Genomic DNA, 15,504 nt, shown 5'->3' on the forward strand with positions numbered 1-15,504 from the left:
TTCCATCGCCCTTGACTCGAGCCGAGGCTCTGTCTTAAGGTAAGTACCACATCTAATAAAAGGTAGAAAATTATTAGTTTACGTGGTATTATCACAAAATACCTTGTGGTCATGTTGAGGGCTCTCGGGAAACAAGCACCACGGTGATGTCGGCTCAGAGAATTGGAATAACTCTTGGCAATGATGAGTGTGGTTGGTTGGATTGCAATTTTTACTGAGCCAAAATCATGGCAATCCAAAATCAGAGTTTTCAAAAAAATCAAAGCATGTCAAATTTAGAGCAAGAACATATGGCAACCAAAACTCATCCTCCTTGTGAGCTTTAAAAATTACGGGTGCCAAAATGTGTATTTTTCATCATAACAGTTGTTATGAAATTACGGGTGCCAAACACCACATTGGCCTAGCCGCATTCGTCTGCGTTGGCAGCCATGGAGATGTGAGGTAGGACATGGTGAAAGCTAACCACCCAAGCTAGAGGTGGAGCGTGATCCAAAATTCAGAGTAGGCCATTGAAAATGAAGCACTAAACATTAATAAATAGTACCAATTTTATATTTTATAATGAATAGGGTATGGATGATAAATGATGCCATTCATGTCAAGTTTGAGTGGCAGGTTACTGCATGAAGATGATGCTTAGACATTTAGATAGTGTTTGGTTAGACATTTAGATAGTGTTTGGTTCGTCAAAATGTAACGCAATCGCAGACGAACACGTTGGCAGCCATGGAGATGTGAGGTAGGACATGGTGAAAGCTAACCACCTAAGCTACAGGTGGAGCGTGATCCAAAATTCAGAGTAGGCCATTGAAAATGAAGCACTAAACATTAATAAATAGTACCAATTTTATATTGTTTAATGAATGGGAAATTCGGAATTTAAGGGGGGCCATGGTCCCCCCTTGTCGCTCCACCCTTCAGTAGAGCCGAGGCTCTATCCTTAAGCTAAGTACCGTACCTAATAAAAAATAGAAAATTGCTAGTTTATTGCATTAATTGTAATAGACCTTGGGGTCATGTCGAGGGCTTGTGATGTCAATTGAAAAATTTGGAATAACTCTCAGCAATGATGAGTCTAGATTCCAATCTTTATCAAGCCAAAATCATAGCATGCCAAAATTAGAGTTGTCCTAAAATCAGAACATGTCAAAATTAGAGCAAGAAACATGGCATCCAAAACTCATCCCCCTTACGAGCTTTAAGAAATTTCCAACTCGATATGCCATGATTCTAGGTACAAACAAATATTGGTGTGCAATTCTTTCACGATGAATCAATCGGTAACTAAAAATTTTTAGACTCGCCTTGATTTTTTTAGTTAGGCAATCATTGGAAAGCTAGGTTCGTTGCCCTGTGCTAATCGTAGTCGTGCCATGTTGCAGCCCGAGAAGACGATCTTGTCTCGACACGAGGTAAACGCTGGAAATACACACTGCAGTGCAGAGTCCGGTTGGTGGACGGAGGGAGCAACGCAACGCAGGCAACGAGGTGGCCACACGCTGAGGCAACCTCATCCCGTCGCGGATAGGCGCCACGTGGCGTCGCCTTTGCTTCTTCCCTTCCTTCCCTTGGGTGGGCCACCAGGATGGATGACGGCCTGGGTCGGTGTCCGTCCCCGCCGGCCCACCAAGCGAATCGCAGCAACTTGAGGCGCCACGGGAAGGGAGTTGATGGATTGGTCTCACCGAATTTTCTTTTTTGTCATGTCACGGCCTCCAAATATCTCAGCATCCTCGAAAGATAGAAGCAAAAAATATCCCAGTACGGTCACTTTTACTACCAGGGACCTTTCCGTTCCTAAATATCAGGGGACGGTCCATATTTCGTTCAAAATCCGTGCACGCAAGTCTGCCATGTATTTGAGGCGTGTTTTTGTCAGTCACTCAGTCTGGGACACTTGGCGAGCATGATCTGTCCATTAGCAGAGCAGGGGTCAAAACACGAATGGTTACGGGCGGCACGGCACGGGAGGGATGCGTGCACGGGACTCCCTCCCGCTAGCACGAGGCTTCCAAGGAACCAAAGCCAAGGCGTGTCACCGACTGCCTGGTGCCGAGGAACCAAAGCAAGTACGCCTGCCGGCAGCGGCACGGCAGTCGGCAGCGACCGCAGAGGATAGCGGAGACGGCTCTCTTTTTTTCCTGTTTAGAAAAATAAACAGTAGGAGACGACGAGCCAGCGCCGTGACGCTCTGCCATGCCATGCCATCGTCGTTCAAACGCGATCCAGCCCTGTCAGCTCCGACTGCCGCCTCGACTAAACTGGCCCAGCAGCCGGCCGGTCCACGCCCCGGCGCGACGACGAACGCTGCTGCGGCTGCAGCACGCGCCACTAACCCACGCCCGGCGGCCGGCCGGCTGCTGCTCGAGGGGTAGCTCGGGCCAAATGAATGGGCAGCCCAAGCTAGCTGGGAGGCTGGGACGGGAGCGCAAGGCAAATGAATGGCAGGCTTTGCGCATGCATTCCGGTGCAGAGCAGAGCAGAGCAGAGGCCGCGCCCGCCGCCGGCCGGCCGGCTGACCTCTACGTATCGCCTGGCCGCGCAGTCACTGACTGCCTGGTGCCGGCGCAGCGAGCTAGCGACGAGATCCCGGACTCACCAACGCTGGCTGCATGGCTCCATGGCACGGCTTCTCATCCCAGAAAGCCAGAAAGGGTGGCCTGCTGCTTTGCTGCATGCAGATGAGAGCAGATAGCAGCTTCCTGAATCCTGCAATTAATGTCTGTTGCCTGCTGCTTCGAGGCGAGAAGCCAGCACACACCGCGCCACACGCCTGCCTGTCCGGTGTCCCGTGTCCGCCCATCTCCATCTCAAGACCGTACAGTATGCTTGGTTCGTAGCGCGCTACAGTGCGTCGGTACGAGTACGCATGCATGCCATGCGAACAGGGACGACAGAGACGATTACGAAACGTACATTATATTGCTCCAACTACTAGCTAGCTCTTTTCAAACAATACACAGTCTGTTCGTTCACGACCGGCAAAACTGCATGGGCACGGGACTGTTGGCGCGCGTCCTCCTGTGACTGTGTGATCATCATCTTGAGCCTTTTCATGGCGACCGATCCATCCATCTCCAAACAGTCGAGAGCCATGCACGTACACGGCGAGGTGACCTTTCGGAGAGAGAGCGGCGAGAGTGAGTGGCGCATGATGCGTGCATGATAGTAGGAGATTCAGGCCACGCGCGCGTGGAGACCGAGGCACGTACTACGCTGCTTGCGGCGAAAAGCTAGCGACAGCGGAAGGTGGTGGTGGAGGCAGGACGACTCAAGACACATCCATGCATGCACGAATGATGGATGCGATGCGCGGTGCCGAGGTCGAACCAGAGTTCTTCAGTCCTACGCCCACGATGGATCCAACCCGCCAGGTCAAAGAGGAACAGCCTTTTTTGCTTGACTTTGAAGTGAGAGACCACTAACCAGAATCTGGGACTGTGATCGCTGCACTATACTCATTAGCTACAGTTGGCTTTATGGGGCACATGCAATAAACAAGCTTTCTTCCATAGACTTTTAACTGCATTTAGTCATACATAGGATAGGAGCATTGTCAAACAATAGGAGTGGTGCACTACTGCAGCGACGACGCGTGCCTGCCTTTCTGCTCGACAAGTTTTTTTTAACCAAACTTCTGCTCGACAAGTGAGATTATTGCCGTTGATTGCTAATGTTAGCTAGCTACCTTTTAGTGCCTCGAGCTAGCAGATGTGATGTGATGGCCGCCAATGCTGCAAATTCAAAATGATGGCCCGTTTTCAGCAGGAAAGGCAATGCCATAGTTGGGCATGCACATATGCGTGGTGACGCGTCTTGCCAGTCGGTCAAATTTCAGTGTTCCGGAGCAACAATACTGTTGCGGCAAGCTGCCCAAGACATCTGAGAGAAAATGTGTCTCGCCATTACTAGCTAGTTACAATGACTAGTAGTGCACACAGTACCTAAGATAAGCTCGAAAGGTACAGCAGAACTAGAGCGTGTGGCATTCAGGTCACCTGTTGGCTTGGCTTGGCTTGGCTCTGCTAGCAGCCAGTACTTCTAAGCAGAAACGAACAAGCCGTAAGTTCAGTGAGGACACTGTCTTGTCTTAATCAAATACTATAATGGAAGCGCTGCCCCACAAACCTAATCCCAACCTACTCCCCTGAGCAAACAAGACACTTCCATCAGCATGGTTTGGAGAATGCGCCAAGGCTGTCAACCTTTTTTCTCCAAAAGTTCAAATGCAAAATCTATCGTCTAGCAGTCAGCTAGCCTTTCCACAGCTTGCCTTGATGCAGGGACGCACTACTATTCTAAGTTGTTGGAGAAAGGCGAGGCTCAGGCTCCTGCTCCAAGGTAATTCCAACGTACCACTACTCCTACTCGTATCTAGGCTGACTAGGAGCACCCACCTTTGCTTGTGATCTGAGCACCACCTTTGCTTGCGAGTTGCTCGAGTCTTTTGAGGAGGCCAGCTTGTGTATGCATGCAGAAGCGCAGAATGTCCATACACGTAGTAATGCTCACAGGAGAATTGTTTGAAATTTCATCAGCATGCGACTGGCTGTATACGGTCCTTGGAATATGATAGGGGCTGGTTGGTTTGGCACCATGTCTCGTTTTTCAGCAGAGAAATGCAGTAGCAGTATAGTATGCTGAAACTGGAGTGGCTGTGGGTTTTACAAATTTAAGTGCCCCTTTGACGTGTAGCCACTGTCAATATGCGCTGAACTTGACCTTACGTTACCTGCCCAGAGCTAAGGTACTTGTTTCTTACTCTGTCAGTGATTAGTAGGAGAAGTCTAAGTCTAGTTTTTGAACGGAAAACAGTTTGAAATAATGGAAGAGTTGCTTGGCAGGATTGATTGGTCCGTTTTCAAAATTTCAATTGACAAGCTAGCCGTCACACAACACAAGCAATGGCTGCCGACACAAATGTGACACGAGCTCGAGTACACAGTGTCGTCGTCATCATCATCTCTAAAGTCCAAATGATTGACCCCGATGGAAAATCAAAAGCAGCACAGGTACAGGGCACAGCACAGCACAAGCACCTCTAGCCTCCAGCTACCAAACAAAACCGTGACGCTGCTAGCTCTCTCTGGTCAGTCGATCGAAAATCCGCTTCCAAATCTGAAGCTACCTGATCGGATTCAGATCCTACCAACACCACACAAAGTACCACATGACAGTGTGCAACACAAGTGATCGATCGTCATCAAAACTAATATCAAATCGATTACTCACCAACAGTAGTAGCAGATCACAGCAATGCAAGCTTAGTTAATAATTAACACGTAGATAGAGCTTCTACATCCGCGCGAGACATGATTAAGCAACCAAGAAGAAGAAGATTGTTGAGCTTATTGATGATGGAGGTGGTGGTCAGCAAGCTAGAGGCGCTAGCCGCCGTGGACGACGATCCAGATGTCGGAGAATGCCTGGAGGATAACGGGGTGGTGGCGCGGCGCGTTGAGGGAGAGGTAGGAGCGGAGGAGGCGCTCCATGTCCGGCGCGCCGAACAGCTGCCGCCCCACGATCATCTCCACCATGGACGACCGGAAGTCGGCGTAGGGGTCCCGCGACCGCTTCACCACCGCGAACCCCTTGCGCACCTGCTCCTCCGCCGCGCACACCACGGGGCGGAACCCGTCCCGCACGCCGCACGTGTCGCAGGCGCTGCTCGCCGCGCGGCGGTGGTGCCGCCTGCCGGCGGTCTGGACCTGGCCCCGCTTCTGAGGCTTCGGCGGCGGCTTACTACAGGCAGCTGTGGCTGCCGGGGACTTGTTGTTCATCTTCCTGTTCTTGGTCTTCTTCTTCTTCTTGGTGTTGGTGTAGAACTCGGAGGAGTCGGAGGAGAAGCTCCGCGAGGAGCAGAAGAATGTCTCCGCCGACTCGCCCAGCTTCTTGCTGCTTGCCGGCCCGCCGCGGGCGGCGAGGTCCTCGGCGTCGCTGGTGAAGACGTCGCTGTGGGCGTCGTCGGAGCTGCTGAAGCCGTAGGGGTTGGAGAGCAGCTTCGTCTTCATCTTGTCGCTGGTGCTCTTGCCGCCGCCGACACCGAGGCGGTACTCGCGCGGGCTCTTCTCCTTCTCCTTGGTGGGCGGCGCGTCGACGGAGAAGCGCGAGGGCGGCGCCGGCGCGACGCCGGCGCGGCGGTGGAGGCGGTCGACGGCGGTGGAGAAGGACTCGGTGCGGGCGACGAGGGACGCGAAGTCGCGGCGGGAGGAGGCGAGGAAGGAGTCCCTGCCGTCGCGCGCGACGGCGGCGTCCGCGGCGAGCAGCGCGCGGCTGGAGGAGCACGCGGAGGCCGGCGGCGGCGCCTTGGTGGAGGACCCCGCGGCGCCGGGGACGGCGGTCGACGAGGAAGAGGAGGAGGAGCAGGTGGAGGCGGTGGTGTTGCAGGTGGAGCGGAGCAGCGAGGCCGGGCGGAACATCCGGGCCAGGCGGTCCCGGAGGCGGCTGCTGCTCCTCCCTCCCCCGCTACCGCCGTGGTCCATTGCCAACGCTAGCTCGTCAGCCAGCGACGCCAAGCCGGAGCCGGTTCGTTGCTTGAAGCAGATTAGAGGAGCACTGGTGGCGAGTGTTATATAGAGCCGCTTCGTGTGGGAATTGAATGGGCTGGAGGGAGGGAAAGGGAAGCCTAGTCGAGCTCCGTTTTGAAATGGCTGGAGTGGTGGGGCGAGGGAGCGAGAGCAGGGCCGGTGAGAGTGCGTACGCGCGCTAGGGAACGTGAGGAAAAGTTGGTCACGTGACCCATCCACCATCGGATGATTGATCGTCGGTGGTTGATCCTTCCTGCATGGGGTTACGGATAATCTGACAGAGATTTGGCGATTACTGTAGTAGCAATAGCTAGAGCACCTCCTGACAGACAGAGATCAGATCACTCTCCGGCCGCGACGCAAATAAAGGGAGCAGCGAAAAGGACGTGCATTTCCGCTTGGAATGATTCCTCATGATACTCGTTGGCGGTGGAGGGGGCCACCGGCCATCGGCAAGGAGTCGGCAACGTGTCCTGCTAGGCTACATGTCCAGGGTGGCCGTACCGTACCGGCCGCCGTGCTCCGCGATCGGGGGGGTGTCCATGGACCCGCCGACGCCGACGCCACGGCCACGGTCCCGCGCCGCGCGCTGCCTCCTGCGGCCACAAAAGGGATCCCCCGCTTGCCGCTCGGTCTCGTACTCGTTACGCCTGGTGCGGCGGCGTCCACGCGCCCGCCCTCGATGCGTCGCCGGATCGGATCGCGGAGCAGACCGGCGGCCCGTGATCGGTGGAGCGGAGGGCCGAGCGCACAAGGGTTGCTTGCTGCTGCCCCTTGTGCGCCGTCGGCAGTGCAGTGCATGCACCCACCGGGCGGCGGGGTCACCTCGCCAGCCGCTGTTGAGCGCACTAGCCCCGGCTCGGCCTCTGGGGTCGGGGGTTGGTCTCGTGGACGAGGAACACCCACCCCCATTTCCTGGGACAAGCATGTGCACCACGGATCAGCTTAAAATCACCAGGAGGAGTGTTGGTTACCAACTGTGAGAGATTGGGAGAGGCAACACCCGGACCAGTAACCATTTTGGTACCGACCGAAATATGGTGATGATACGAGACGAAATAACTCCATCTCCCGTCACTGCCGTGCCACAGTAACTTAATGAGCGTGCACTGTCTCTCTTCCTAGCTAGCTCCTCTCGCCGTGCGACAGTAACGGGGACGGCGCATCGATCCTACTGTTGCTGTTGCACGTGACGAGGAGGAGCGGGAGGAGGTGACGCATCAAACCCAGCCTGCAGCCATGGCTCTCGCATAGCATAACCGAAACAGGATCTCCTATACGTGTGCCCCGGTGCCTGCCTGCGGTGCCAGGGTTTGGCTAGGCTACACGCCCTCTGCTAGCTGCCTCTCTCGTACGTGCTCGTGCCCGTTGTGCCCCCATTTCATCGCAACGGTGGATGCAAACGGAAACTGTTCGTCTGTTCCCATGGACCATGAACCTGTGTTACCTTACCTGTCTATAGGCAAGGTGCGATGCTTCAGCCACAGCGTGGGCTCCGCTTCCGAGATCCTCATCTGGCTGGGCGCCAAGGAGGCTGTAGCCGTGTCGCCCGCAAAAGGGCACCTACGCTACGCCTCACCAGGCAGGCAAACAGTAAACTTTCAGCTTGCAGCCTATATAAGATGGGCGATTCAATGCCTATCATTCAATGTGGAGCGTACTAAAATATACTACTACTACTCTGTAAAATGTAAATGCATGCTGCATGCAGCTTCTGCCTCATACTGTACCTCCTCCTTTTACCTACAGTAAATACTCAGTTTTACGGGTTCATCAACGTACTGAGAGGAATGTATGTGCCTCATTGCTATTCTCCTCTCTTTGAAAAGAAGAAATCTGCATGTCCTAAACAAATGGAAATTGGGGTTTGAACCTTGGCAAGCAGTAACTAAGATCTTCCACATACAGTCTGTACGTGCTACTGTAGCTACTACTGCTGAGTGCTGACAACAGGAGATGCTTTGGGCCGCTTAAAAGAACAGCAACTGCTTTGTAAGTACGCTGTAATTTTCATGGAGAGCAGAGCACGTACTCCTCCATTGGAGGAGCTTAAGATCCAACGATGATGCTGTACAGCATGTTCCTCCTAGCAGTAGCAGACATGCGTGGTCAGTCAGACACATATTCCAGTGTTCCACGCCGAATCGCCATGAATGCGATGCCGAGCTCTGGATCCAAAGGAATCAGCGAGCCTGCCTGCTGCATCACAATACTATAATACTGCATTGGTCTTCTTCCAAGGCGAACAGTAGTACGAGTCTACGAGAACGAGAGCGGCAACATTTGAAATGGATGGCCTCATTATTTCCCCTGCCAAAGAGCATGGATGTTTCCAAGGCGGCAAGGCCTTTCCTCTCATCTGCCGCTCTGCTCTGCCTCTGCCTGATCCCACCACCTTCCTTTACTCTCATCTCTGCTGCACTTCTGCCACTGCTGCACAAAGAACATACGACTAGCTCAGACAGAAGCTAGCCCTTCTAATTCATGTCCAACGAATGCATTTGCTGATCAGAACATACATTTTTTCTGATCAGGACATACATGGCTCCACATAATCCAATTATCAACACAACAGTAAAGAGTAAACACCAGTTAATTGTGTACATGGAGCCTGCACTCTGCTGCACTCCTTCCTTCCTTCCCAAGAACAACAAGCCCTTGTTTTGCTGGTGTGTGTGTTGTGGTGTGCTATTACTACTGGTGCAAAATGCAGGTGGTAGCTAGTGCATCAGCAGCGGCAATGCGGCATGCCTCGTTGGACCTGCATGTATTGAGCAATGATAGCCGCTGCATCCGGCTGCCCACCGTTTGGTTAGGGGTCCCTGTCCTCCCATTACTGTACATGAGCAGCTAGCTACACGTCCTTATCCTCCTCTTTAAACCAACCTACCCTTCGTCATCGATGCAGGATTCAGAGATCAGAGATGTCCTCCCCTACCCTATGGTGGTGGTATGCAGGTATGGTATGGCTCCCCATCCCTTCCTACGCCTATCCTCTACATGCAGTCTCAAAGGACCATGCCCTAGTGGCGTAGCTCGTCACCAGCTAGCTACTACTACCATCGTCTAGGCAGACAAAGAGCTATCATTCAAAGGACGGCATGCAAAAAGAAAAGAAATGCAGTCCTGCTGTATGCTTCAAGAAGCTTGTTAAGAATTTATACACATGGATTATTTACACCGTCCAAGTACTTGCACGCATGAGGTGCATGCTTTGTCGGCAAACAAGTATTATAGTCAATGAGACAATGAACACTCTCCATATGCTGCTGCACCCAGCATGCAACAGGCTTGTCAACAGTGCTGGAGTGCAAGGGGACAGGGAGCAGGGTTTGGAGACCGGCTTGGTTTGGTTGGACCCATGCGTGCCGGATCGTAGAATTTTCTCAACATCTGTTGGGCATTGAAATCAAAAAAACTGTAGTAGGCAGATCGAGATTTTGAAAGAAAATAACACGAGAGAGAGAGAGAGAGAGAGAGAGAGTGAATTTAATTTCTAGTACGTAGCTCCCAACATCGAATCACCTGCAGCCAAGCCAGCAGGCCTGTTGGCAGGGCCCTTTTGCCTCTATAGTCCCTTCACCAGCCTGCTTCTTCATCCGTCATCCACCCAACAGGCCGGCCAACAGCACCTGCAGTGCAACTGTAGGTATGACCGGCCAACTGCGTCCTCGTCTCACGATGAGGCCTTGTTGCCAAGCACTACTACTACTAGGAGAAACAAAACGCCTGCATTGCAGTCTTCGTAGTATAGTACACGCATCACGCATGAACGTCGATCGTATGATACGTATCCTGCTCCGATCCCTGCGCACAGTACAGAACTGCTGCTCTTGGGCCCGGTGTGATCGACCTGCTGGCCTGTCTACCTTCCATGGACGTAAAAGGTGCCGTACGCAGTGAGTCATCACTCAGCCCTTGTTCTCTTACCTCCAAACTCCCAACTTTGACACTATGCAAAAAGAAGATTCCCCATCACATCAAACTTGCGGTACATGTATGGAGTATTAAATGTAGACGAAATCAAAAACTATTTGCACAGTTTTGTTGTACTTTGTGAGATGAATCTTTTGAGCCTAATTAGTCAATATTTGGACAATAATTCACAAATACAAACGAAACGCTACAGTGTTGCTACAGTAATTTGGCACCTCCCAAATTCGCGAAGTAAACAAGGGCTCATCAGTCATGTGAGCTGCCAGAGCCGAGAGATATGGTGGATCAGGTAGGTCATCAGGTGCTTGGCACAAGATGGCAATAGCCATATGCTACTCTGCTGGGTGGAGATGATGGATGACTCCTGGCTCGTGATCGGGCGGCTGAGTTGACGTGAGGTCGATGGATGGATGGATCGATCGGGGTGGACGACAGCACGGTAGGCTCTTTGTACGAACGGCAACAAGCACCACGTACTTGCATGCATGCATGGGAGTGTACGTAGTGGTCGTGACTGGTGGTGAATTGATCTGATGCTGCATGCATGCATGCAGCCGCAGCCAGCAGTGAGGTGCATCAGATTCTGTGCATGCGTGATCTTGACTTTTTGCATGTTCCATTGTCGATTTCATCATTTTTAAACTGTGTTTGAAACACTACTAGGATTGTAGGTGTAGCAGCCCAAGAAGCAATGCCGCAATTGCTACCTTGTTGGTTTAATTGCTTATTAAGTTTCATGCACCAAACAAACTCAACCTAAAAATAGTTTTCACTTTTATTCCAACATTCCTCGTAGGATAATTAACTTGTTAAAAACATGCATCGTCTATCATATATGAGACCTCGTACGTGCATCCACACATACACATAACATAGTAAGATAGGATCGAACCTCACCTCGTCAGAAACTGCCCGGCCTGTTCTCTGCAGGGACGATGCAGGCCTGTAACCGGGCAAACGAAAACAAAGTCATTGCAACAGGATCCACCACTATACTCACTTTAGTACCATGCTGGTGCAAGCAACCCGTGCACGTCCGATCGGACGGGTCGATGATCGGGACCATGCCGGCCGGCCACTAGCTAGCTAGCACACGTACGTTTGCCGATCATATATGTGCAGTGCATGGAGCCAATGCAATGCAAAGCAAAGCAAAGCACGCAGCAGCAGCAGGTCCATGCCATGCCATGCCATTGCATAGGCGTACCCATGGCCTTTTAATTTCCCGCAGCCTTTCTAACGGCTGCGTACCATCAGCGAGTGGTCCGTTCAGGTTCAGGCCCTTGCCGCCTGCTGCAACCTAGCTCTTGTCTTGCATTGTTAGTGGTTTTCTGTGCCCTGCCACATGACATATACGTCGCAGATTCGCAGTTGTTGTAGCTAGCTAGCCTTTAACCTGTGGATCCATGCATTATTCTACAGCTGCTGCGGTCGTTGGATGCATATCATATGGTAGTACGTAGTATGAGCGAGCTAGTATTTTTGTGCTCGGGGTATGATGGTGGTTGTTGCATTGGACACTTGTGCTCTGGATGGGAATAGGGGAGCTCGGCTGACAGGTAAAACAAAAAGAAAAAGAAAAAGAAAAAGAAAAACAATGATTATTCATAAAAATCAAATAGGTGGTGTGCTTTGATCTTTTGAGAAGTTGGTGATTTATGATATTGTTTGCTAGATGCTATCTCATGACAGTTTATCGTTCTAGAGCAGGATAACAACAATTGAATCAGGGGTGTTTTACTAATGCTGTCAGCATAGCTTTTCCTATTCATAGTGGCATATAATGGATGAATCAGGGGCGAGTACGAGTTTTGGTAAGGTCAAGATAGGATCATCGGTTTCAGAACTAACAGAACTAAAAAGCACACAACATTGATGATCCGCTGTTCGTAGAAAGGTGTTTTTGTCACCAGCTTTTGCCATAATATTGTATTTGCATACTACCAAATTTCTGATGAGTTCAACGCATCGGATATTTTTGGTGCTTGTTTTGGACGATTTAGAAAAAAAAATGCACCATCGGATGTTCCGATGGTCCACCAAAGCCAGCGTCGGACTAACCGTCGAAGCAATTGGTACAACGGAACAAAAATAGGAAAAAATCTCATGTGCACCGGATGATCTGATGGGGGGTCATTTTACAAGGGTCGGAGCAATTCGCTGAGGAGGTAGAGGAAACTCTATAACACCGGATGTTCCGATGCCCTATGTAGTTGACCGTCGGACAAAGCATATTTTTTTTATCCCTGACAGAAAGTTTTGGCCAGAAAACCATCAGCACCGGATGATCCAACGGAACCACCGGAAGAAGCATGAGAGCAATGATGTCAGGGGGATCCAACAGCCATGTGACGTGGACCGTGGCACCGGATGATCCTCCGCTACATCCGCCACGACGCATCCCACGCGAGCCTCCGTCCACTCACAGACCTAGCTCCAGCGGCGTTGTCGCGCTCACGTCGCTGGTCACCAAGAGAAGCTCCATCCGCGTCGGCTGCGGTCCGCTCCGCTCCTCGACCCTCGTCGCCCCGCAAAAACCGGCCGCCCTTCTACCCGCAGGTATCCAGCCAGCCTCGAACTCTAGCACGCAATTATAACATCCTTAATTGTTAGGTTATGTCTTCGGCTTATGCGTGCTTTGCGTTTGCGTGGATTTGGACCTCTGGTGATTCTCGCGTGCTTTCAGCCTCGAACTCTAGCCTCATCACCATGGGGATTCCCAGCTCCTAGCTCTCGACGTGGCTGGTGAGCGGGAGAACTCCCAGCCTCGAACTCTAGCCTCGAACTGCCATGTTAGCTCTGGTGAGGAGCGTGGATTTGTGAAGATGGGGACAAGCTGTGCAAACACTTCCTTGATTGAAAATTCTGAATTTCTGCTCGTTTATGTTATATCTCATATGAATTACAGATGCCGTCTTCCTTTCTGCAGCCGTGCAGCCAAAGTTTTCATGAATTTTCAACAAGCGAAACCAGATATGAGATTGGGATCGAGATATGTCTAGTCCTGTGATCGTCACTCCACTGAGTGAATTAAATTTTGAAGTATGTCCCAAATTTCACACCTAGCAAGTAACAAGCAGTAGTGGTATGGTTCCCTGGTCGTTCAGTGTCCAATTCTTGATCTTCTTTATCAGTTCGTATTACATCAAGAATGGATATGAATGTCATGGTGCACCTTTCAGTGCTCACCTGTTTTTATGCAACCACGATTCTTAAATACATTCAGTTCTCACAGCATGCCCTCCATGTTACATTGTGATAATATTCTTAACTGAAAATTACACCCTTTTCTGTATTCTTTGCCCAGGTTACTTCTGTTTGAGGTGTTACTGTAGGGAGTATAATGCTTGGGAATGTTTCAGTTGCAGTTGTGAATCAGTCAGTATTCAGGTTTGTAAAATAATGCCCAGGAAGGCAAACCATTGTGGAAAGAATCAGCATGGAGTTTTCCCAGCCAAGAATCCCCATGGTGATGAAAATTGTCATGTGCACACCAGTTAAGCATCCAAGCAAGAATAAACATCCACCTATAGCCTGGACTGAACAACATGGCGGTAGCTGTTCCTACGCAGCCATATGGTAATCACAGAATTATTTGGGATATCCTGGTGCCAGAGAAAAGGAGTGTAGTGGAGAGGCATGATCACAAGCCTGCATTCAAAGTGTTGCACCTGTAGCAGAGGATCCCATTGCAACGTTTGAAAATTTTTTTTTTTAAAGTGCATCTTGTCTTAATTCAGCAAAATACAAGATTAGTGTGGTAAAGAAGCATTTGATGAGGACGATGCTACTAGACATGTGGTTGAAACTGAACTGGAAAACTTTGAGGATAATAAGGGAATTAGGGTGTTTCTAGGAGGCTAGGACTAGTGAGTAGTAGCACATCTTGGAATCAAGCAACTGCTAATGGATCAGTTTCACCGGTGCCATCTTCTTGAACCAGGGAGCCAACTCTTGCTGATCAGTTGCAGCTGCAATTGCAGCAAGCAGAGATGCAACCTGAGCTTAAAACCCCTGATGCTACTGAGGACCGCTCACAGCCAACTCGAACAGTTCAATTGCCTTTAAATCCTCGGGGAAAACACTGTGCAATTGGAAATATATCATGTGTCTGTGTTGTGGGTCAGAATAATGTGGGAAATATATTCTTGCAATTGGACTCCGATCTTCAGAACAATGCGCTAAACAGTGGTGTTCCAGAATGAGTGAGGGATCCATTGTGACGAAGGCATGCTGATATGAGGCATGGGCAACCCTTGCCATGGTACTGTGACAGAAGAGGTTCCAAAGTGACCTGGAATGTTTACAAGGTTACTGAAATAAAATGAACCTGCATGGATGACATATCGAAGGAGATATGGATGGAATGTGAATTGCGATAACCCTGAGATCAGGTATGACACCGGGACCTGACCATGTTGACTTGGGATGTGAAATGGATCTGCACGAAGGACAAACTAAACAGACATGGCAGGCCGATGGTTGGAATGAGGGGGCGTCCAGCTTCAACTTGCCTATTGTAGCCCGGGTCACATTTTTCTTTCATTAGGTTAGCAATTACTTCATGTAGTCTTGTAAAAATTCTGCTTCTCACGTTTTCGAAAATAGTAGTGGCATTACCAGGACAAGTTTAGTAGCATTGCTTGTGACCTGAGATCACTGTATCTGACTTTGTGGTCGGCCTTGTATACCCAGCACCTGAGTGGTTGAAACCACGTCTTTGGGTGAAACTGAAATTATCTCGTGCTGAACCCATCTTGCTATCGGGGCTTGTGTGGTGAGATCTTTGAAAATGCTGGTGAGATCTTTGAAAATGCTTGTGCGCTCCACTATCTGGCAAGACGGTTTAATCAGATAGCCCCACCGCAACGCTACAACAACGCATTTGCAACGCCGGCCGCTTCAGATAGTCCTACAACATCGTTTCCCTATAGCTCTTGATGCATCGATATCGCTTCTGAAAACCTTAAGGGGTTCTTGTTTCAGGCAAAAATTAGACTGCACGACCGAATGACCGAAGCAAATTGAAACAATGACA

At 50.6% G+C, this 15,504-nt stretch overlaps 1 protein-coding gene and 1 long non-coding RNA gene across 2 annotated transcripts; one reads left to right on the forward strand and one right to left on the reverse strand.

Annotated features, from left to right (window-relative positions):
• Nucleotides 1-5,203: 5,203 nt before the first annotated feature.
• Nucleotides 5,204-6,665, reverse strand: LOC117855502 (uncharacterized). The gene has a single exon (XM_034737877.2). It carries the CDS (start codon nt 6,483-6,485, stop codon nt 5,391-5,393), a length of 1,095 nt encoding a protein of 364 aa, XP_034593768.1. The 5' UTR covers nt 6,486-6,665; the 3' UTR covers nt 5,204-5,390.
• A 6,040-nt stretch (nt 6,666-12,705) lies between these two features.
• On the forward strand, nt 12,706-15,229 carry LOC117857266 (uncharacterized). Its single transcript, XR_004640751.2, has 2 exons — nt 12,706-13,025; nt 13,153-15,229. It is a non-coding gene; the product is annotated as an uncharacterized lncRNA (long non-coding RNA).
• The last annotated feature ends 275 nt before the right edge of the window (nt 15,230-15,504 follow it).

This window comes from Setaria viridis, chromosome 5 (genome assembly GCF_005286985.2).
Source record: "Setaria viridis chromosome 5, Setaria_viridis_v4.0, whole genome shotgun sequence".
NCBI classification, from domain to species: domain Eukaryota; kingdom Viridiplantae; phylum Streptophyta; class Magnoliopsida; order Poales; family Poaceae; genus Setaria; species Setaria viridis.

What these genes read in the sequence shown, in the direction of transcription:
- LOC117855502 (XM_034737877.2), bottom strand. Translation starts at nt 6,485, where the DNA reads ATGGACCACGGCGGTAGCGGGGGAGGGAGGAGCAGCAGCCGCCTCCGG.